At 47.4% G+C, this 23,657-nt stretch overlaps 2 protein-coding genes across 5 annotated transcripts in view; one reads left to right on the forward strand and one right to left on the reverse strand.

Moving 5' to 3' along the window:
• SHE (Src homology 2 domain containing E) overlaps nucleotides 1-1,084 on the forward strand; it is a 32,637-nt gene extending 31,553 nt beyond the window's left edge. The window contains exon 6 of the mRNA XM_055360587.2: nucleotides 368-1,084. Coding sequence (XP_055216562.1) covers nucleotides 368-389 — 22 coding nt within the window. The 3' untranslated portion in view covers nucleotides 390-1,084. The remainder of the gene's footprint in view (nucleotides 1-367) is intronic.
• The window catches only part of IL6R (interleukin 6 receptor), a 75,765-nt gene that overhangs the window by 10,755 nt on the left and 41,353 nt on the right, over nucleotides 1-23,657 (reverse strand). The window contains exons 7-11 of one of the 4 annotated variants that reach the window (XM_055360574.2): nucleotides 22,172-22,218; nucleotides 20,687-20,756; nucleotides 16,514-16,612; nucleotides 16,097-16,190; nucleotides 1,280-5,598 (exon numbers count right to left, since the gene is read on the reverse strand). In XM_055360574.2, the coding sequence (XP_055216549.2) occupies nucleotides 5,352-5,598; nucleotides 16,097-16,190; nucleotides 16,514-16,612; nucleotides 20,687-20,756; nucleotides 22,172-22,218 (557 nt within the window). In that variant the 3' untranslated portion in view covers nucleotides 1,280-5,351. Of the gene's footprint in view, nucleotides 1-1,279; nucleotides 5,599-9,091; nucleotides 9,499-16,096; nucleotides 16,191-16,513; nucleotides 16,613-20,686; nucleotides 20,757-22,171; nucleotides 22,219-23,657 lie in introns of those variants that run through there. The other 3 variants (XM_004026818.5, XM_063694673.1, XM_063694672.1) reach the window with 3 other exon arrangements.

Consider the following 23,657-nt stretch of genomic DNA (forward strand, 5'->3'; position numbering starts at 1 on the left):
ATAGCTGGGATTACAGGTGCCCGCCACCACATCCAGCTAATTTTTGTATTTTTAGTAGAGACGGGGTTTTGCCATGTTGGCCAGGCTGGTCTCGAACTCCTGACCTCAAGTGATCCAGCCACCTCGGCCTCCCAAAGTGCTAGGATTATAGGAGTGAGCCACCGCACCTGGCCTTAAAGGCCTTTCACCTCGCCAGCACACCTCTGCTACTGGAGGATGGAGGATGGCAAACACTGTTTCCTGCCCCTGCCCTGTAATTCTCACAGATATTCAGAAAGGTTTGGTTGCCCTGTGCCTCAGTAAATAAGAAAAATGCTTTCTTAGAAGGCTGCTCCAGTAACTGCATGTTCCTTGCCATCCTCTACAGAAATCACCATCTGCTCTCCTAAGTTCTTCTGGAAAGAGCACCATAACCATGTCATCCTAACAGCAATGCCATGAAGAAAGGGAGGCAGCTCCCTCCACGTCCTCGCTCCAGTGCCCACTCCCGTGCCCCCTCCATGGCCCACGCAGCCTGGCCACCTGGGTGACATCTGGTCCCTGTGTCACTTTCTGCAAGACGAGGACCAGCCTCAAAGAGGAGAGCATGGTGTCCTGAAGGAGATGGCCGCCGCCATCACCTGTCCTGTGGCTTTCCTCTGACTGCCCAGGTGGGGGCCCAGAGGCGGCGCCTCTCAGTCCAGCTTTGAGTGGAGTTACATAATTTCCAGGCTTCCCTGCAGTTCTCTCCTCCCCATCCCTGAACTGTTTACACAGTAGCTCTCACCCACAAAGAGTCCGCATGATGGCTTTTCCTCTGTTTGGAAGATGTGGATGGCTGTGTCCCAAGTTTTTCCTACCTAAGATCCTTTTCAGTAGGGGATGGATTTGGTCTATCTGATGATCAAGAGTTCAGGGTGGCCTTTGTGATAGTGTTACACCCTCTCCCAGGTCCAATAAACAGTCTTCTGACAAATAATGGCCCTTCCTTTTCCTTCCCCACCTGTCCACCACCTGGTAATGTGATGTAAGCGTGGCAAAATCCCACACACCCCTTCCAGAAATCCCAGGACTCGTGTGGGAAATACTTTCATAATTAAAGCCTTCTGAGAAATTGCTGCTTCTTCCTTGAACTTACCTACTTTTGAGTGGTCCTTTAATCCTGCATTAAGGGGATACCCCCCAAAAAATGGTTCTACTTAATTATCCCCCCTTCCTCACTCCTTTCTCCTCATGAATCAGGCAAGCCTTTTTTTTTTAGATGACCCAGATGCCCAAAGCAATAATTACATTTCAAGGGTATTTTTTAAAAGTATTTATTCCAAACACAATGTTCACTTTAAATGCAAAATAGCTGGTAAAAAGAAAAAAAAACACTGAAAAATATACTGACCCTTTGCCCCATATACAGACATCAGCCTTTGGTATTTGCTTTCAGGTAATTAGGTAAAACAAACAAACAAAAACTTGAAACTATTATTTATCTCCAAGAAAACAACGTAGAGTTGAGGTATTCTATTTAACAGATGTGATCTCCATCCAATAAGGTCTCTCTGTTAATTAACAGCCTTGCGACATGCTGTTCCAATCCTTTCCTCCTAAAGTAGAATTTCATTTGAGCATATGTTCATAAAACTGACAGTGTTCCTTAATAATCACTAAGGTTGCCATAGAAACTCCCTGGTGCTGGCGCCCAGCCGCATGGAGGACAGGAGGCCTTCACAGGGCACTGAGGAGGGCCTGGCACGGACCCTGAACTGGCCCGCCTGCCCCTCCGTGTGCAGCCCCTGCCCATGGCTGCACGGGACAGCCAGGTGCAGGGCTCTTGCCTCAAAGGGTCACAGGTTGCCCCTGCATCTCCAAATTAAGACCACCAACTCCACCTGGAGCTGGTGTCAGCATCCTCCCCACCTGGGTTAGCCTTCAGGACGTGCTGTGAGATAATGGAGCTCAGCACCAAAGCAGCCGGGAAGACATTCCTGAACATTCTCCAGGAAACAAACCCATAGACCACAACATGCCCAGCCTGCCCCACTGGGCCCTGTTCACTACCAGGTGGGCTTCCAGCCTGGTTCCAGCAACAGATTCCACAACCTGCCGCGGCAACCAGTTTCCTTTCTCCCAAGACAGCAGGGAAGTGCCAGAGGCTCCGTGTGAGCTCAGAGCCTGATAAAGAAAGCGCAAGGGCAAGTCCCCATCAGGGCCAAGAGCTCTCTGAGTTACCAAAGGCCTCGTCAACATAGCCAGTGCTACCCCTGGACACATTTCTTGAAAATATTTCATTAATGCTACAAACATTATTGATCATTTTACTTTAGGCCTTGAACCAGCATATTTTTTACTTTCCCCACCCAGCAGGATAAGCTGTCGTATTTAACCTAAATGGTCTCTGTCTCAGCGTTTCACGTCTGGCTGCGTGGCAGATGGCTACAGGTGTTAGGCAAATAACAGCACTGCTGGGGACTCAAGGCAGTGGGGGTGCTGCAGAAACACAGGTAGAAATGCCCCGTGGATTGAGACCCATGTTCAGTCACCACAGATTAGAGAACATAGAGAGCTTAGGATGTATACCTGTGTACACTGAGCCAGGCCTACAGCCCAGAGAAGACATTTTTTCTTCATTTACATTAGCTTATGAAAAATAAAGGGAAAATAACCCCCTTCAATACAAAAACAAAAAAACAAAACAAAACAAAGCAATTCCATTACAATAAAAATGAAAGCAATAACAATTTGGAGATCAAAGCTGCCTAGCTCTTGGCAATAATGAGCTATCTGGATTTCACATCTTCTGCTAGCATGGTTCTGCCCGGCTTTGGTAACACCACATGTGGGTAAAACGGTATAAAGAATTGAAGAACTGTGGGCACAGAAGCACCCTTACTGCAGATTCTCATTCTTAATATTTCCCTTTAACAGCATTTTTGCTGTTCTCAAGTCTCAGAAACTTTACATGGTGGGATGGGAGGGAACCACCATAACCGCCTGCCTGCCTTTTTTTTTCTTAAATGTTATTGTTCATAATAGAGATGGTGTCTCACTATGTTACCCAGGTTGGTCTCAAACTCCTGAGCTCAAGCAATCCTCCCACCTTGGCCTCCCAAAGTGCTAGGATTACAGGCGTGAGCCACCGCGCCCGGCCATCCTGCCTTTTTGCCAACCTAAGATGAGTTGCCTCAAGCAGCAATAGGGTCTAAAATCTACAGACAAGCCCAGCAATGAAAATCAAGGCTTACTGAAGACAGTAACAGCTTAAACCTGGAAAACCGTAAACAAAACATGGTCACTTTCATCCTTTCGCACCTGTCTGGTGATGGTGGTGGTTTTTCTAAGAGGGTAGAGTATTAGAAAAGTTTTGTGGTCTGGTAAATTTTGGGTCCATGGTTACACGGCTGACTTAAATCATATCCCCACTCTGGAATACCCTGATAACTTGAGAGCTAACTGGGTAACCACTAACACCACTGAATTTTCAAAGCTCGAACAGAAAAGTCAGCTGAAGTGGTTAATCATGGTGTTACAACTAGACATTTAGTCCTGCTTCAATTCTTGCAGAGCTGAATCAACTCAAGGAACTAAATAAAAAGAGGAAGGCACCGAGGTAAGGGATTTTTTTAAAACCTCTTTGATAGCAGAAAGCTCAGGGCTTTCAGGGTGGGGAATTTCTAGGACCCTGCCGGGTAGTCGTGGGAGGCTTCCTTCTCGGCACTGGGACAGGGACCGGACACCCTCTCCATAACTGCCTGGGGGAGTAGTCACACGCTGGTTTTTCCCTAGAGTAGAGAAGAGGCAGGCTATTTTTCCACTTTTTAAGACAAAAACAAAATACAGAATGAAACCACAATCTCTTCTCTAATAGGGAAAATATTTTTTCTTTTTCTTTCTTTTTTTTTTTTTTTTGAGACAGGGTCTCACTTGCTCTGTCACCCAGGCTAGAATGCAGTGGTGCAATCTCGGCTCACTGCAGCCTTGACCTCCCAGGCTCAAGAGATCCTCCCACCTCAGCCCCCCAAGTATCTGGGACTTCAGGCACACTCTACCACACTTGGCTAATTTTTATGCTTTTTGTAGAGATGGGGTTTTACCACATTGCCCAGGCTGATCTCAAACTCCTGGACTCAAGTGATCCTCCCGCCTCGACCTCCTGAAGTGCGTGGGCCACCATGCCTGGCAGGAAAATATTTTTTCTCTTCCTCCTTTTTCACTTGACTTGGTTTTGGGCTGAACAAAGTTATGGTGCTTCCCCCACACCTAAGTAAGTTATTTCTATGCTGACACAGCGAATATTGGATATTCCACCCTCTCAAGAGAAAACAGTCAGCAGTTTTTTAAAAAACCAAGTTTAAATGCATTCTTGCCAGGCTCATTTTTCTTTTCACATTGTCTTCCTTAATATTATCTTCCCTAGTTACCCAGGTTCGGCTGACAACAAACAAAGCTGCAGTAAAACCGTTTTGATCTCAGCAATGGCAGAAGCCCTCCCTGCTGCTAGCTCTCCTTTGTGGGAGGTGGAGAAAAGAGAACATTGGTTTTCAGAGGCTGTGATCCCCCACTCAGCTCCCACTCTACAGGGGATGGTAGAGACCCTGTGCCCCTCTCCTCTCCTTCCTCTGCTTCTCACCTGAGGTCCTGCAACCCGAAGCCAATGCAGTTGCCTCTGTATTCAGCAAATGCCTAGGATCATCATTCACATTTAGCAGAATGCTAATGAGGAACTAATTATAATTCTGTTGAAAACGACCAGGCCCTGAGATACTGTATTATTCACCCACTCACCCTCAGCTGTTTTTCAACTGTGGGGAAGAAAGGGAGGAGAGAGCTTCTTCCCCCAGCCTTGGCGGTTTAAGTAAAAGCCGTCCCCAGGCCTAGAAAAACAGAATTTGCGAAGGCACTTGGGTTTTAAGAGTTTGAGTTGGAAGATGAAACGATGCAGTGGGCCAGGAGCATGGCGGCTGGAGGAGGCTTTGGCTGGAAATCCATCCCACCTGCCTGAGGGTGCAGCTTGTGCAGAGGTGTTGAGGGGTGGGCTGCCAGCCGCTTCTCCACACCGAGGCCCCCACCAACCTGCCCAGCTTTTGAGTGTCCGTGTGAGTGTCCAAAGAGTCTTGATATGGTTCTCTTCACAGTGGCCCAAGTTCACTCTAACCCCTTTAAGCTGGGCATTTGGAAAGGGAGGTTTGAAACCTCAACCAGCTGAACAGCTGGAGCAGGCTGATTTTCCCCTGGCGTAGAACCTTCCGCAAGGCTCTTCCGTGAAGCCAAAGGCCGCACACCCCTGAGATAAGCTGGCATGGCAGTGAGAAGCATTTTTTGCTGAGCCCGTTTGTGTTTTGTCATCCACAGGGTCCAGGCTGCTGGTGCCACCCAGCCAGCTATCTGGGGAAGAAGTAGTCTGTATTGCTGATGTCATAAGGGCTCCGTGGGTCCCTGGCATCTGGTCGGTTGTGGCTCGAGGTATTGTCAGACCCCAGGCTGCTGGGGGACACCGGTGGGGAGATGAGAGGAACAAGCACTGGGGTGGGTCGAGGCCTCTCCGGGACCAGCTGCCCCAAAGAGTACGGTGGATGCATGCTTGTCTTGCCTTCCTTCAGAGCCCGCAGCTTCCATGTCTTCTTGAACCTTCATACAAACACACAAAGACAAACCACACAGATGTTTAGCTCCCCCTGTGACAAGCCCACAGTGGAAAACACCAACAGCTGGCTGCCCTGGTGGCCTGGCGCTCCCAGGTTTCAGCTCAAAGGAGCAATAACTATCAGCTGTCTTTTTGTTTTTTGTTCATTTGTTTGTTTTGAGACAGGATCTTGCTCTGTTACCCAGGCTGGAGTGCTATGGCGTGATCTCAGCTCACAGCAGCCTCAACCTCCTTGGGCTCAGGTGATTCTTCCACTTCAGCCTCCTGAGTAGCTGGGGCTACAGGTGTGTGCCACTACATCCGGCTGATTTTTGTATTTCTCATAGAGACAGGGTTTTGCCATGTTGCTCAGGCTGGTCTTGAATTCCTGGGCTGGAGCAATCCACCCACCTCGGCCTCCCAAAGTGCTGGGATTACAGGTATGAGCCGGCACACCCGACCCGACTGTTTTTATCACCAGGGAACTCTGAAGAGTTGGTGAGTTTCCAAAACACTCCCAAGGAAATAGATGTGTATTGTTGGTCCAATTTACAAGTGAGGAAACTGAGGCACCAAAAAGTCACTTAACAGTCCCTTAATTGTCCCATTCCAGAGGCTGTTCATTAGGTACACATCATCAGTCCTAAATCCATTTACTTAAAAAAAAGAAAAATAGGCCAGGCGCAGTGGCTCACGCCTGTAATCCCCACACATTGGGAGGCCGAGGTGGACAGATCACCTGAGGTCAGGAGTTCAAGACCAGCCTGGCCAACGTGGTGAAACCCCGTCTCTACTAAAAATACAAAAATTAGCCAGGCATAGTAGCAGGCACCTGTAATCCCAGCTACTTGGGAGGCTGAGGCAGGAGAATCGCTTGAACCCGGGAGGTGGGGGTTGCAGTGAGCTGAGATCGTGCCATTGTACTTCAGCCTGGGCAACAAGAGTGAAATTCTGTCTCAAAAAAAAAAAAAGAAAAGAAAAAGAAAGTATTCTTTTAGTAGGGAAAGAAAATGGGCCTCTCGGTCAAAGTAAGGCGGGCAGGAGGCAGATAATTTGCAACCGCTATGTAATAGCAGGAAAAGGGTCCCACTGCTCCCTCAACTGCCTTCCTGTTCCTCTTGTTCCTAATGTTGCTGACCTCCCCAGTTCTCCCTACGCCTCTGGGTCCACTCCCACCATGCTGGTGAGTTCCCACAGACTCAACTGTGGGCACCACTGGGCACAATTTGACTCATCTGACAGGAAAGTCAATGCTACACAGGAAGGAGATAGACATCTTTCTGATCACAGCTTGGTTCACAGTGCTCCACTCTGGGCCCAAAGCCAGGGCTCAGTAACTGAGAAAAGTCACTTGACAGCTCAAAGAAAGATGAAATGGTGACATGGATCTTCAAAAGCACAGTCACGTCCCCTTCCTAAAGGGACCCTTCAACTGTGCCAGGGTGGCCAGTGCCCCAAGCCTCAGCCCCTCCCTCTTGCTTCCCACTTTGTGACTGACATGCCTCCTAACCCCAAAGTGGGAACAAGGTGGCCTCCCTCAATTCCATGGAAGATCAGTTACTCCAGGAAGGGCTGGGAAAGAGGAGGGGAAACCAATGTCAAAAACAAGATTTGGGGATTTTCCTTGGGTTTCTTTTTATATCGACAGGTTATTCCTGTCCTTGTTATGATAAATAATTAATAGTTGGCTCCAAATCTGCCACTGGCTTTTAGCTTGGTATCCAAATGAAATAAACAATCTGCAGAATGTTATTTAGGGCTTCACCATGTGGACACCACACAGGAAGAGAGCCCAGCAGGGCTGCTGACTGGAGCTATGCTGAGTCATTGAATGGAGTTCTCCTGTAGGAAAGGACTGAGGAGAGAATCATTACACTCTGGATTTCAAAGAATTCAGACTCTCTGACCCAGGAATTCTACTTCTGGGAAAAGAAAGAACATAGCTATAAAAAAAAAAAAAGCCCTTTATGCACAAAGATGTTCAACACAGTGTTTTTTATAAAAGCAAAATAAGGCTGGGTGTGGTGGCTCATGCCTGTAATCCCAGCACTTTGGGAGGCCAAGGTGGGTGGATTACTTGAGGTCAGGAGTTCAAGACCAGCCTGGCCAATGTGGCAAAACCCTGTCTCTACTAAAAAAGAATTAGCCGGGTGTCGTGGCGCATGCCTGCAATCCCAGCTACTTGGGAGGCTGAAGCAGGAGAATTGCTTGAACCCAGGAAGCAGAGGTTGCAGTGTGCTGAGACTGTGCCACTGCACTCCAGCCTGGGTGACAGAGTGATGTGTCTCAATAAATAAATAAATAAATAAATAAAATAAAAGCAAAATAACACCCAAATAATTGGTAATGTTTGGGTGCCACCAATTAGGAGTAATAGGAGGTTGATTAAGAGAAATTGGTATATCCACCTAATACTACAGCTAATGAAAGTGAGATTTATGGCCAGGCACGGTGGCTTACGCCTGTAATCCCAGCACTTTGGGAGGCCGAGGCGGGCAGATAACGAGGTCAGGAGTTCGAGACCAGCCTGACCAACATTGTGAAACCCTATCTCTATTAAAAAATACAAAAATTAGCCAGGCATGGTAGCAGGCGCCTGTAATCCCAGCTACTCAGGAGACTGAGGCAGGAGAACTGCTTGAACCCAGGAGGCGGAGGCTGCAGTGAGCTGAGATCGCACCATTGCATTCCAGCCTGGGCAATAAGAATGAAACTCCGTCTCAAAAAAAAAAAAAAGTGAGATTTACAAAGAATTTGTACTAATGTGAAAGAATGCCTATGTTATAGTGATAAGTGTGAAAGGCAGGATGCAGAGCTGAGGATACAGAATAATCATGGCTGTGTAAAAACAAACAAGAAACTAGGCAGAGGAAAAAGACTCAGGAGATTTGTCTAAATATTAAGTGTTCTTGATCTGGGTGTTGATTGTGAAACCATCTCCACAGGGTTGACAAAAATTGCATGCTGGGTTCTGGACAGAAATATATTAATAGTTATAATGAAGCAGTAATCAGGCTGCACTTTGGCCCATTTCCTTATTGCAAAAAGTCACGTAGCCCTAGACACTGACCATCTGCATCCCCGTTGTTTCTGTAGATAGGATTTCTGACATTAGGATCCTAAGACTTTTGTTGAAGGATCACTTAAGATGTTTTACAGACCCCTAATTCCGGCAACCAGTTTGAAGACCCTCACAGAGGAACGGGATTGGCATGAGAAGACAGCTTCTTCATCTCCTTGTCCCAGGACCTCACCCTACACCCTGCAACCAGTCAACCATCTCCCCACTTCGGCCCAGTCCAACATTTTTACAACCCTAGCCCCAAATTCCTTGGGGAGATGGATTTGAGGTGTGGGCAGAGGATTACCTAGGTGCCGAGGCAAGACACTGAAGGCACAAACTGTTTCAGTATAATAAAGAAAATAGAAAAAGAATAGTCATAATACAAATTAGATACAGAGATGATCATGAACAATTATCAATCATTATTATAAACATTATTAATCATTAGCTTTTAATATTACTCTTTGTTGCATTACTAATATAACCTAGGAATAACCGGCGGGTATAGGGTCAGGTGCTGAAGGGACATTGTGAGAAGTGACCTAGAAGGCAAGAGGTGAGCCCTCTGTCATGCCCGCATAAGGGCCGCTGGAGGGCTCCTTGGTCAAACGGTAACGCCAGTATCTGGGAAGGCACCTGTTACTTAGCAGACCGCAAAAGGGAGTCTCCTTTCCTTGGAGGAGTCAGGGAACACTGTCCTCCACCAGCTTCTTGTGGAAGGCTGGATATTATCCAGGCCTGCCCGCAGTCATCCAGAGGCCTAAACCCCTCCCTGTGGTGCTGTGCTTCAAGGGTCATGCTCCTTGTCCACTTTCATGCTCCTCCCGCACTCCTGGTTCCTCTTCAAAGTTCGTAGTAGATAGCAGTAGAAGAAATAGTGAAAGTCTTAAAAGTCTTTGATCTTTCTTATAAGTGCAGAGAAGAAAACCCTGACATATGCTGCCTGCTCTCTGCTTCAGCTACCTAAAAGGGAAGGGCCCCCTATCCTGTAATCACATGACTTGCTTCACCTTGTCAATCACTTAGAAGATTTACCCTCCTTACCCTGCCCCCTTGTCTTGTATGCAATAAATATCAGCGAGCCCAGACGTTCGGGGCCACTACCGGTCTCCGCATCTTGATAGTAGTGGTCCCGCAGGCCCAGGTGCTTTCTCTTTATCTCTTTGTCTTGTGTCTTTATTTATTACAGTCTCTCGTCTCCGCACACGGGGAGAACACCCGCTAAGCTCCGTACGGCTGGACCCTACAGAGGTTTCCTCCCATCTCCTCCTTTGGTGACCCTCTGATTAAACCTCTTTCTCTGCTGCAACCTGGTGTCTTGGCATCTTGACTTGCCACGTGCATCTCATTATAATTATGACATGGGTGTCTACACTTCATGGCACTGTACACATGATGTGGGAACTTTTCTGTATGTTTGTTAGACTTCAATCACATTTACATTTTGAAAATTAACAGTGGCTCTCTTTGGATGACATATATTTTTTTCCATTTGTCATTATTTAGCAAATCACCAGTAATAATCACATATCACATACATATGTATGTGTGTATGTATATATTTTTTAAGTCCCTATTGACCTAATATGGAAGCAATCTCTGTCCTCAGTTTTTTTTTCAAAGTAACTGAATGGGTAACAAAGAAAGGTGAGCTTTCCTTTTGAAATATTCTAAGGTGAGTATGAATTCTTTTCTGAAAATCACTAAACTCAAAGAGGACTTTGAAACCAGCCAACCTGAGGGTGTCCAGAGCTGGCCTGGATGGGTGTGAGCAGGCCCTGGGGGCTGGAGAGGACACGGGGTGGGCAGAAAGAAGAAACAGATGAGCTCTCTGCTGCCTTCTTTTGCACCTTGACCTCCACCTTTTATCTATTTTACATAGTTGGGCTTCAAAAAGTTTTGTTTAAAGAAAAGATTCTGTAGCTAAAAGAAGTTTTTGAAAATGCTCAAAACTCTCACTCTTTTTTAGAAAGATATGTAGAAACCAAGGTGCCACCCCTTTTACCCCAAAGGCCACAGACAGTGCCCACTGCACCCAGCCACCTCCATGGCCCAGAACACCATGAAAGTCCCTCTGCCCATCCCCCAGCTGTAGAGGTAGCAGAAGCTCTGATTTTAAAATACCAGAATGATACACTACATTCAAAACGAAATGATGTTTAAGTCATAGGCATACACATAGCAAGTCCTCACTTAATGATGTAAGCTCATTCTAGATAAATATGCAGAAAAATAATTCTCTACTAGGAGAATTCTATTTTCCCAGTGCCTGATAACCTAAAATACAGAGAATCAGTGGGGCACAGAGAATAGGGTGGGAGGAATTGGCCCCTGTAAGATGGCGAGCCTTTTTGATAGCATATTTAAATTTTAAAAAATCATCTATGATTCAGAAAAAAAGAATGAGTAATAAAAAACAAAGAAAAAAATCACTGATAATGCTGGAAAAATATTTAGGGCCATACAAAAAAATATAGTATAGACTGGCAGGATGAAGTCAACCTCTCACACTTCACCTACTGTAAATGTGGCCATCCCATGGTAACCATGGTTCAGCCATTTTGGCAGCCCAGAGCCCCACAGTATTTCTAAGTTTATACTCTTTGCTAGACAGAGGGGATTTGGGGAATAGAAGGCTTCTTCATCACTTGAAATAACTGGCCTCTTTCCAAACAAATTTGCCTTATGCAGAAGAAAATGGAAACTCACTAGGCTAGAAAATAAATTCCTGGCATGTTCTCAGCACAGGGCACTGGCCCTGTCTGTGCCTGCAGGGACTCTGGTTGTTTAGCAACCAGCCAGTGTCCAAGCATCATCAGCAGAATAGCAAACCAGGTCTGTTCCCAACCTAATGCTCCTCTATTAGCCATTACAACACACCAAGATGGTGCTGCATGTTAAGGGCCAGTGGTGGGCCAATGGGACCAGCTGGGCCCAGCTCTTAGCCAATAGCAGGCGGGGACCATGGGCAGGGACTCTCAGGGTGTGTGTTCTTGCTTGTCCTTGGGCAAGTCATTTTACCTTTGGGGGCTGTTTCCTCATTTATAAAATGAAAGAGTTTGACTAGATGACCCTTAAGGCCCTATAGAAATAGCAGGAGTTTTTGGTTTGATTCTTGGCCTTCTTCTTCATCTTTTTTTTTTGGGGGGGGATGGAGTCTCCTTCTGCTGCCCAGGCTGGAGTGCAGTGGCGCGATCTCGGCTCACTGCAACCTCTGCCTCCCGGGTTCAAGCGATTCTCCTACCTCAGCCTCCCAAGTAGCTGGGATTACAGGTGTGCACCACCATGCCCAGCTAATTTTTGTATTTTTAGTAGAGACAGGGTTTCTCCACGTTGGCCAGGCTGGTCTCGAACTCCTGACCTCAGGTGATCCACTTGCCTTGGCCTCCCAAAGTGCTGGGATTACAGGCGTGAGCCACCGCGCCTGGCCTATTCTTACTAGCTGTTATCGCACAATCTCTTTTAGCTTCAGTTTCCTCCCCTGTCAAATGTATATCATATCTACTCTACTCTATAGGGCCTGTGGTGGGTTATGAGAAAAGTCTGTTGAAGCCCTAACGTAGACACAGAGCCAGAACACAGGAGGGTATACCTAGGGTGAGGCAAGGAATCCTTTGGTAGGCAGGAGGTGGACCCGTGGATGCTGACATGGCCCCTCACTGGCCAAAAAATATAACAGGCTTTGCATCCTCCAAGGAGCTACCTCTACTCATTAAGAATCTTATCTTCCACGCACCCTTCAGACGGCTTGTAATCTACTTCATTGAAAAAGCAAAGTGAAGGCCGGGCACGGTGGCTCACGCCTGTAATCCCAGCACTTTGGGAGGCCAAGGCGGGTGGATCATGAGGTCAGGAGATCGAAACCATCCTGGCTAACATGGTGAAACCCCGTCTCTACTAAAAAAAAAAACAAAAAATTAGCCAGGCGTGGTGGCGGGTGCCTGTAGTCCCACCTACTCGGGAGGCTGAGGCAGGAGAACGGCGTGAACCCAGCAGGCGGAGGTTGCAGTGAGCCGAGATAGCGCCACTGCACTCCAGCCTGGGTGACAAAGCGAGACTCTGTCTCAAAAAAAAAAAAAAGGAAAAAGAAAAAAAGTGAAAACAACCCTGAACCCAATTTGAGTAGTCATCTTGCTAATCTTTCAACCCACACCACACTTGGTAGTCAAGCTAGGTCAGGGCTATGGCAGGGTCTGATGAGCTAACGTGTAGAAAGCTCTCTACATGTAGAAAGGACAGAGTGCAATGTCTCCTCCACTTGTAGATCATCACGATTAACCACTGCCTAGCCTGACCCAGCCTGACTTCTTTTAGGGTTTCAGCTTATGAAAAAAAAAGCTGGTTCCTGCAGTAAAATTGTGAACACCGAAAAATTTCATTATTGCTTGTTCATTGAAGGCACTATTGGCTGACTTTTCTGCAAACTTGGAAATGAATGACAAACCCAATGACCAAATGGAACGAAGATGATTGGGATGAAATGGGCATGATGAGACAGCAGCCAGGGTGCAACTCAGCCTGAATGAGTATTTCCTAACCATGGCTGGAAAAGAACACTAGGGCAGAGCATTTAAAGGTGACCTTTAAGTTCCTGGATTGATACATGGAATATTCCTAAGGAGGTCCTGCTTGGGCACCTTGGATTTAACTGTGTGGTGCTTCTCCAATGTTACTTTCTTTTTTCTTTTCTTTTCTTTTTTTTTTGAGACGGAGTCTTGCTCTGTCGCCCAGGCTGGAGTGCAGTGGTGCAATCTTGGCTCACTGCAACCTCTGCCTCCTGGGTTCAAGCAATTCTCCTGCTTCAGCCTCCCAAGTAGCTGAGATTACAGGCATGTGCCACTATGCCCAGCTAATTTTTGTGTTTTTAGTAGAGACGGAGTTTCACCATGTTGGTCAGGCTGGTCTTGAACTCCTGACATGAGGTGATCCACCTGCCTCGGCCTCCCAAAGTGTTGGGATTACAGGCGTTAGCTACCATGAAAATACCTTCACATGGTATTTTCATCATTTGAGTATGTGGTTCTCAGAAGGGAGGAAAGGTCATATTCATGTTGTAATTCCAGCACCTACTGTGTTTCTTCAGTGTCTAATGCACACTCCCTCCCTCTCGTTCTTACAACACCAAAATCTCGTGGTTCCTCTCAGCCCCTTTCCCAACACTTCCTTCTCTACAGAACTTTTCACCTTGGATCCCCACAGGGTTCAGCCCTATCCCCAACCCCCACCCAATGACTCTTATTGCCATCTACATGCTGGTGACGATCTTTGTTGCCTGCCAAGCGTGTCCGCTTGAGGTTCTCGGGGCATCTCAAACTCAAGTGGGTCCCAAAGTGGAATCACCACTTTTCACTGAGACTTGTCTATCCTCAGGTGTTTCCAGTCTTAGTGAATGACAGTACCATCTGCCCAACTGCTGAAGCCAGAAATGGGAGGGTCATCCTGGACTCCTCCCTCTCCTTCATCCTCCTCATCTAATCTGTTGTCAAGCCTTGTCAATTCTACCTCTAAAATATATCTTGAGGCCGGGTGCAGTGGCTCACGCCTGTAATCCCAGCACTTTGGGAGGCGGAGGCAGGCGGATCATCTGAGGTCAGGAGATCGAGACCAGCCTGGCCAACATGATGAAATCCCATTTCTACTGAAAATACAAAAAATTAGCCAGGCGTAGTGACATTTCACCTGCAATCCCAGCTACTCAGGAGGCTGAGGCACAAGAATCGCTTGAACCCGGGAGGCGGAAGTTGCAGTGAGCTGAGATTGCACCACTGCACTCCAGCCTGGGCAACAAAAGCGAAACTCCATCTCGAAAAAAAAAAAAGAATCTATTCATGGCTCTCCAACCCATTGCCACCATCCTAAAACAGTTTATTATTATCTCTTGCCCAGACCCTGGGCTACTGCATCCATTTTCACTCACCCCATCCAGTCTCCAAACTGCATTGAGAGTGACTTTTTGGTTTTCTTTGAGATGAGTCTCATTCTGTCACCCAGGCTGGATTGCAGTGGTGCAATCTCGGCTCACTGCAACCTCCGCTTCCCAGGTTCAAGTGATTCTCCTGCCTCAGTCTCCCGAGTAGCTGGGATTACAGTCACGCACTGCCATGCCCAGCAAATTTTTGTATTTTTAGTAGAGACAGGGTTTTATCATTTTGGCCAGGCTGGTCTCGAACTCCTGACCTCAGGTGATCCACCTGCTTCAGCCTCCCAAAGTGATGGAATTACAGGCGTGAGCCACAGCGCCTGGCCCAGGTTCTTCTTAAAACTCCAACAGGCTGGGCGCGGTGGCTCATGCCTGTAATCCCAGCACTTTGGGAGACTGAGGTGGGCAGATCACGAGGTCAGGAGATTGAGACCATCCTGGCTGACACGGTGAAACCCTGTCTCTACTAAAAACACAAAATATTAGCCGGGCATGGTAGCGGGCACCTGTGGTCCCAGCTACTCGGGAGGCTAAGGCAGGAGAATGGTGTGAACCCAGGAGGTGGAGGTTGCAGTGAGCTGAGATCGCACCACTGTGCTCCAGCCTGGGCGACAGAGCAAGACTCTGTCTCAAAAAAAAAAAAAAAAAAAGAAAAGAAAGAGAAAGAAAAAGAAAAAGAAAAAAACTCCAACAGATACTCCTTAGCCTCAAGAGAAGGCCTAAAATCCTCCCACCTCTTTCAAGGCCTTTTATGACCTGGTGCCAGCATACCTCTCCACTCTTCCCGCCCCATATTGCCCCAACCATGCTGCGCCCCCGTCACAGACACGTGCATGCACACACTGTCAACCATATTACATCCTGGGCTTCTCTCCTAAGAACCCTCTTTGGGCCGGGCATGGTAGTTCACACCTGTAATCCCAACAAGTTGGGAGGCCAAGGCAGGCGGATCACTTGACCCTGGGAGTTTGAGACCAGCCTGGGCAACATGAAACCTCATCTCAACAAAAAATAGAAAAATTAGCTAGGCAGGGTGGTGTGCACCCGCAGTCCCAGCTATTCCAGAGGCTGAGGTGGGAGGATCACTTGAACCTAGGAGGCAGAGGTTGTCCTGTGAGGCGAGATTGCACCACAGTACTCCAGCCTGGGTGACAGAGTGAGATGCTGACTCAAAAAAAAAGAACCCTCTTCTTTCTCAGACCAATTCCTCTTCCTCCTTAATGCCAGGTCAGTTCTCCTCACCATGGTATGCTTTTTGTAGCTCTTACCACAGTAGTGATTACCTCTTCGTGTCTGACTTCTTCCTGAGACTGTATCTGTCCTGCCCAGCATTGTCTCCTGCAGCACCTAAAACAAGGCTTGGCATAATAGTAGGTGTTGTGTGTGTTGTGGTGTGTGCATTCATTTGATGAATGGATAAATGAATGAATAAATGCACCGTAAATTTCAGAATGGGCAAAGGAAAGATAGATAAGAAATATGAGAACACCACAGGGCCATCCCCTGGGACCCATCTCACCTCAGAACAATGGCAATGCAGAGGAGCGTTCCGAAGGCCAGGCTCCCTCCAGCAACCAGGAATGTGGGCAGTGGTACTGAAGAAGAATCTTGCACTAGGTTAAAAAAAAAATTGAAGATAGAGGAGGAAGAGGAGAATATGGAGAAAAAGGAATTGGAGGAGGAGAAGAAAACCACTTAGCTGGTGCTGTCAAAAGCCTCAAAGGAACCTTCCCCTCCAACCCCCCTCCCAGAAAATGAAACAGCTCTGCCAACCAACAGGCCATTTGACAAGCTTAACTGTTTTTTGTTTGTTTGTTTGTTTGTTTGTTTCTTAACAAAGCCCACTCTAGATTCCAGGATTCCACCACTTGGCAAGAGAGACACCTCAAGCTCAGGGTTTCTGAGTGCCTGTGGCTAGCCACAGACTCCTACTCACTTTCAGAGTGGCTTTTCTGGTGGCATTCCACCTGCTCCCACAAGGCACAAAGAGGGTACAACAAACAGAAGGCTTTGGGGACCTCCTTGATGGCAGTTCCTTTGAGGACAATGTCAGAGAGGATTGGATGCTTTAAATCAAGTATTTGGAAGCAGTTTTCTCCATGGGGGTGTCATCTCTTGCCTGTGCCTGCATTTGGTACTCAAGCCCCAGCCATATGAACTTCATTCAGTTCTCCAACAAGCCATGATCTTTTTCCTCCAGGGCTCTCCACACACGTTCCCTCTTCTCTCCTGTCTGTTTTCTCTACCTTTGCTGCACCCTTTTGCGGTCTAGTCCCTACTTGGCCTTTGGATCTCAGATGAGGTGATGTCATTTCCTTTGAGAATTGACCCCACTCCAAGCTGAGCAAGTGCCCCTCCCAGTATTTCTCCATTTCCACCTCTAGACTGAGTTCCCTGAAGGCAGGGACCACATGTGTCTTTTTCACTGTAACACTGCCAGCAGCTTACACAGTGCCGAATACAAAGTAGGATCGCCAAAATATTTCTTTGAATGAAGGAAAGAACAAACCAGCTTTGCAAGCAGCCATGTCTTCCCACAGAAAGGCTCTTCCTACCACTGCCAGAGTCCCTGGACTAGACAGAGGGCGCATCTAAACAAAACCATCTCCTTCTGCTGGGAATGCAGTCACAGTTGTATGGACCCAGCATTCAGGCTCTTCTACCCAAAATGCAATCCACTGCTGACGAAGAGGCTGCCTGCCAGCCATCACTTCAGATGCCTACTAGAGTCAGGCAGCGCAGAGAGCCCAGACTGGTGAGTGGGCACTGGCTGCAAAGACAAGTTTCTCCAAGCATGTCCCATGTCTCTTGAGAGATGCAGCTGTGTAATGAAAGCAGTATGCTTGGCTTGCTCATTTATTAAGATTTCATCATCTTTTATATTTGTTCCTTCTTTTTTTTTGAAATGGAGTCTCGCTCTTGTCACCCAGGCTGGAGTGCAGTGGTGTGATCTCTGCTCACTGCAGCCTCCGCCTCCCGGGTTCAAGCAATTCTCCTACCTTAGCCTCCCAAGTACCTGGGACAATAGGCACATGCCACCACACCCGGCTAATTTTTGTATTTTTTGTAGAGATGAGGTTTTGCCATGTTGCCCAAGCTGGTCTCCAACTCCTGACCTTAGGTGATCCACCCACCTCGGCCTCCCAAAGTGCTGGGATTACAGGCATGAGCCACGGCGCCTGGCCATATATTTGTTCCTTCTTTCATCCAACAAATATTCTTTGAGTGCCTATCATGTGTCTAAATGGATCTTACATCCAATCAAGGGGGACAGACAAACGAATTTTTTTTTTTTTTGAGACGGAGTCTTGCTCAGTGGTGCTGTCTCGGCTCGCTGCAACCTCCGCCTCCTGGGTTCACCCTATTCTCCTGCCTCAGCCTCCCGAGGAGCTGGGACTACAGGCACCCGCCACCACACCCAGCTAATTTTTTGTATTTTTAGTAGAGACGGGGTTTCACCGTGTTAGCCAGGATGGTCCTGATCTCCTGACCTCGTGATCCACCTGCCTCGGCTCCCAAAGTGCTGGGATTACAGGCGTGAGCCACTGCGCCCAGCCAAACAAATGTTTTTTAAAAAAATTATCAGGAAAAGCCTCTCGGAGAAGAGTGCATCTGAGCAGAGACTTGAGTAATAGGAAGGAGCTGGCAAAGTGAATGTCAGAGGAAGCGTGTCCAGGCAGAGCACACAGCAAGTGCAAAGGCCCTGAGGTAGAGCATGTGTGGAGGAGCAAGGAGGGCAGTGTGGCTGGGCAGAGCGAGGAAAGGGAGAATGGAGAGGCAACGTCTAAAGATAGGGGACCACATGGCTTCGCTGGGACTCCCCGTAGAAACTGGGGACTTTGTCAAGACTTTGACTTTTACTCTGGGGGAGATGGTACTGAGCCAGAGAGAGCTTGGATTTGTGTTTTAAGGGATACTCTAAGTGCTGGTTGGAAAAGAGTTGGTTAGGGGTTAAGACTAGAATTTGGTAGACCAGTTGGCAGCCCAGGAAGCCCTGCTGGATGAAAGGCGGCAGGGGCTGGACTGAGTGTTGGCACTGGAGATGGTGAGGAGTGGTCAACTCCTAGATACGTCTCAAAGCACAAGGACAACGCTTGCTGAGGGACTGGACACAGGATGAGGAGTAGGGAGGAAGCATGCCCGATCCCCCGCACCTGAGCAAATGCAGTACCAGTTACTGAGATAGGGAAGATGGAGAAGAACAGATCTGGGTTGAAGAGGTGGGGAGGCGTCAGGTGTTCTCTTTTAGACATGTTAAATTTGAGAATGCTGGCCAGGCGCGGTGGCTCACACCTGTAATCCCAGCACTTTGGGAGACAAAGGCAGGCAGATCACCTGAGGTGGGGAGTTCGAGTCCAGCCTGACTAACATGGAGAAACCCCGTTTCTACTAAAAATACAAAATTAGCCAGGCGTGGTGGTGCATGCCTGTAATCTCAGCTACTCGGGAGGCTGAGGCAGGAGAATCACTTGACGAGACTCCGTCTCAAAAAAAAGAAAAAAAAATCATCAGTGAGGGTGGACAAAGAGGACTGGAGGGTCCCCTCCTCCATAGCAGCTTTTGTTTTTGTTGTTGTTGTTTTGTTTTTTTGACATGGAGTCTCACTCTGTGGCCCAGGCTAGAGTGCAGTGGCTCGATCTCAGCTCACTGCAACCTCTGCCTCCCGGGTTCAAGCGATTCTCTTGCCTTAGCCTCCCAAGTAGCTGGGATTATAGGCACCTGCCATCACGCCTGGCTAATTTTTGTATTTTTAGTAGAGATGGGGTTTCACCATGTTGGCCAGGCTAGTCTTGAACTCCTGACCTCAGGTGATTCTCCTGCCTCAGCCTCCCAAAGTGCTGGGATTACAGGGGTAAGCCACCGCGCCCGGCCCATAGCAACCTTTGAACACCCAACCTCTTGCATCCCACCCATACCATTCAAAGCCCATTTCAAATGGCACCTCCTCCATGAGCTTTCTGTGACTGCTCAGCTTGATACACTGTTTCAAATCTCTAAATTCCACTTTGCTTTATCTGTGCCTCCCTTTTGGCCCATCTCACATTCTGGTCTTTGTCAGTTACCAGTTTACTCTTTGTCAGAGCCTGGACTGTAGCCTCCTTGAGAACAGGGATGGCTCTAATCCTCTCCAAGTCCCCAGCTGTGCAGAGCTCAGCCCCAGGTATTTAGCAGGTCCTCCACAGGTGCACTGCACCATGGTAGGGCTTTGTACCTGGGTTGTTGTAGCAGAGGCAGCCAGCATCAGTGCAGGCAGGAATCCACCCAGGGATGGGGAACGAGGGCAAGGACTGCCTCACAAAGCCCAAGAGTCATCAGGGGAGCTGCTCAACTACTGAACCACTGGAGTCTGGATTCCATAAGTCCCATATACCTAGTCAAACACAGACTTGTGATCTTTCTTGATTCAAATACTGGTAAGCTTTCCTGGTCTTGCAGGGATAGGGAATCAAAAGCATTGAAATCAAGGGCTCCCAAAATAAAGATTTCCCTCAACAGGTATTCCATTTCAGACTCCAATAATCTTGTTTGCAGCACATTCATTTGTATTGTGGGCCAACTGTGAAATATCTCGCTTTTCAAATATCTCAAAGTGATTTGTCCCACTTTTCTTATGGTCTCCTCATTATATCTTAGCTAACAATATCAAAGTTCAACATATAAAGTAATAAAAGAACATTTCTGGCCAGGCACGGTGGCTCATGCCTGTAATCTCAGCACTTTGGGAGGCCGAAGTGGGTGGATCACAACGTCAGGAGTTCAAGACCAGCCTGGTCAACATAGTGAAACCCTGTCTCTAGTAAAAATACAAAAACTAGCTGGGCATGGTGGCATGCGCCTGTAATCCCAGCTACTTGGGAGGCTGAGGCAGGAGAATCGCTTGAACTCGGGAGACAGAGGTTGTGGTGAGCCGAGATCATGCCACGGCACTCCAGCCTGGGTGACCAAGCAAGACTCTGTCTCCAACACACACACACACACACAAAAGAACATTTCTGCGATTTATCTGTGATTGATCCTCTGACGACATGTCCAAATAAGAAAGGACTTTCTGCAGAGACAAATCTTCTGTCCCTCAGACCCTGGGAATATGAAAATACCCAGTCCTTACCTGGGAGGCTTGTCGCATTTGCAGAATCTCTGAAGAGAATATTATCATCATCTTTATTAGTAGCAAGTGCCTAAAAGAGACATTCCTCACCATCAGCCTGTTTCTGCAGATTGCACCATCATTCAGAACCAGTTCAGCAGTTACCTCCTCCTCAGAGCCCTCCCTGATCCACCCAAAGCATTCCTTTCTCCGTTTCATTCACAACAGTGGAAAAATCAATAATACTATTATTTGCATTTTTTCTATCCACACCATGCCTGCTAAAGGTGGGGCTTTCTTTCCACCTGCCTCTCCACCAAAAGCTTAAAGCTGCACAGAGAAGATGCTCAGTGGATACACTGAAGCAGCTGTTGTCCTCAGAGGTCCGATGCAAGGATGCAGGTACTACCGTGACTGGAATGCTGGTTCCACCACTTACGAGCTATGTCACCTTGGACAGACTTCTTTTTTTTTGTTTGTTTTTTTGTGAAATGGAGTTTCACTCTTGTCGCCCAAGCTGGAGTGCAATGGCATGATCTCGGCTCACTGCAACCTCCGCCTCCCAGGTTCAAGCGATTCTCCTGCCTCAGCCTATCAAATAGCTAGGATTACAGGCATGTGCCACCACACCCAGCTAATTTTGTATTTCAGTAGAGAAAGGGTTTCTCCATGTTGGTCAGGCTGGTCTTGAACTCCTGACCTCAGGTGATCTGCCTGCCTCGGCCTCCCAAAGTGCTGGGATTACAGGTGTGAGCCCCTGTGCCCGGCCCTGGCCTCAGACTTCTTAACTCACGTTAAGAAGCCCTTACAAGCACTCCCTTGTAATGTTAACATAAGGAGCCAATGAAACAGCAAATGCAAGGCTCACAGTTTAGCAGGATGTGGCCAGTCCTCAGTCGGTGTCAGTTTCCCCAGAACCCGTGTTGGGAGCACTCTAGCCCCATGGGTATGGGCTTCACCTGCAGTTGTTCCTACATGGAACACAGATAAGGTTCAAGAGCCCCAGGCTCCTTCCCTGTGCTGCACAGCTCCAGAAGTGGCTATGCCTCCCAGCTTAGCATTTAGGGAATTAAGGGCCACAGGAGGAGATATAGTTGGATAGGAAATTGGATTACTCAAGGAATTTGTTAAGCAGCTTCAGAGGTAATCCTCTTTCCAGCAAATTATGACACCAAGAGTCCACAGGGGAAGGACACAGATAAACAGAATCCAATCTCAAGCTAAGCCACTAGCGTTGTCCAAAAAGCTCAGAGATGAAATAGCAGCCGCTAGACGCAGAGCAGTTCTGCATGCCAGGCCAGCGCTGCTCCACTCCTTACAGTCCTGGGACAAGATAATTTCTATGATTCCCTTTCACAGAGGTTTGAAAAGCACAGGTAACTCACCACGACCACATTTCTACTAAGTGACAGAACTGGATTTAAACCAAATTCGGTCTGGCATCAGCCCACACTCCTAAACACGAGGTGCTGCAGCCCTGACCCTTTTACAAGAACAGGAGCTCACCTGCGTGGGGGTGGACACCTCGTTCTCAGCTGGAGGACTCCTGGATTCTGCGGACAGAAGAAAGGCTCATTATTAGTGATTCATGGGCCCTGGAGTCCTGTCTCAGGGGCTTCAGCATCAGAAAAAAAAAGTTCATCTCAATGTTATTTAAAAGAACAGCATGGGCTGGGCACGGTGGCTCACGCCTGTCATCCCAGCACTTTGGGAGGCTGGGTAGATCACCTGAGGTTGGGAGTTCGAGACCAGCCTGACCAACATGGAGAAACCCCGTCTCTACTAAAAATACAAAATTAGCTGGGTGTGCTGGCACATGCCTGTAATCCCAGCTACTCGGGAGGCTGAGGCAGGAGAATCGTTTGAACCCGGGAGGCGGCGGTTGCAGTGAGCCGAGATCATGCCATTGCACTCCAGCATGGGCAATAAGAGCAAAACTCCGTCTCAAAAACAAAACAAAACAAAACAAAACAAACAAAACAAAACAAAACACAGCATGCTGGAAATAACCAAATATCCAACCATAAGGGACTAGCTGTAGAAATTATGACATAACTACATAATGCAGAAACTTTTAAAATTTGTTATATATATATATGTATGTATATATATATGTATATATATATATATATATATATATTTTTTTTTTTTTTTTTTTTTTTGAGATGGAGTTTCACTCTTTTGCCCAGGCTGGAGTGAAGTGGCATAATCTCGGCTCACTGCAACCTCCACCCACTGGGTTCAAGCGATTCTTCTTCCTCAGCCTCCCAAGTAGTTGGGATTATAGGCGCCCACCACCACACCCAGCTAATTTTTGTATTTTTAGTAGAGACAGGGTTTCACCATATTGGCCAGGCTGGTCTCGAACTCCTGACCTCAGGTGATCTATCCGCTTTGGCCTCCCAAAGTGCTAGGATTACAGGCATGAGCTACCGTGCCTGGCCAATTATTATATATTTTTTGAGACAGGGTCTCGCTCCGTCGCCAGGCTGGAGTGCAGTGGCATGATGATGGCTCACTGTAGCTTTAACTTCTGGGCATTAGTGATCCTCCCATCTCAGCTTCCCAAGTATCTGGGACTACAGGCGTGTGCCACCACGTCTGGCCAAAAATATTTTAGAAAAACATTGAAGACATGACATAATGCTGTATGAAGAATGCAAGACAAGAAAAATTCTATGTATTTTGATTCAAACTTTCTAAAGAAATATATTTTTATGATTATTGTGTAACACAGTATATATCATAATACTATATATTTGCACACAGGGAGAAGAAAATGGAAAGATACACATCACCAGAGATAAGCACTATTTCAATTTCCTTCTATGCACCTTTTTGCAATAAAAAATATATAACAAACAAATATTCATCGGCCTGTATGGGTTTAGTACGCATTGCAGCAGCAGGGATGTGGACCAGGCACCCTCACGGCTCCCTCCCCCTGCACGGGAACAGTGTTTCTGCGGAAACCCCGAGGCAAGACGAGGCT

Source organism: Gorilla gorilla, chromosome 1 (genome assembly GCF_029281585.2).
Source record: "Gorilla gorilla gorilla isolate KB3781 chromosome 1, NHGRI_mGorGor1-v2.1_pri, whole genome shotgun sequence".
Taxonomy (NCBI): domain Eukaryota; kingdom Metazoa; phylum Chordata; class Mammalia; order Primates; family Hominidae; genus Gorilla; species Gorilla gorilla.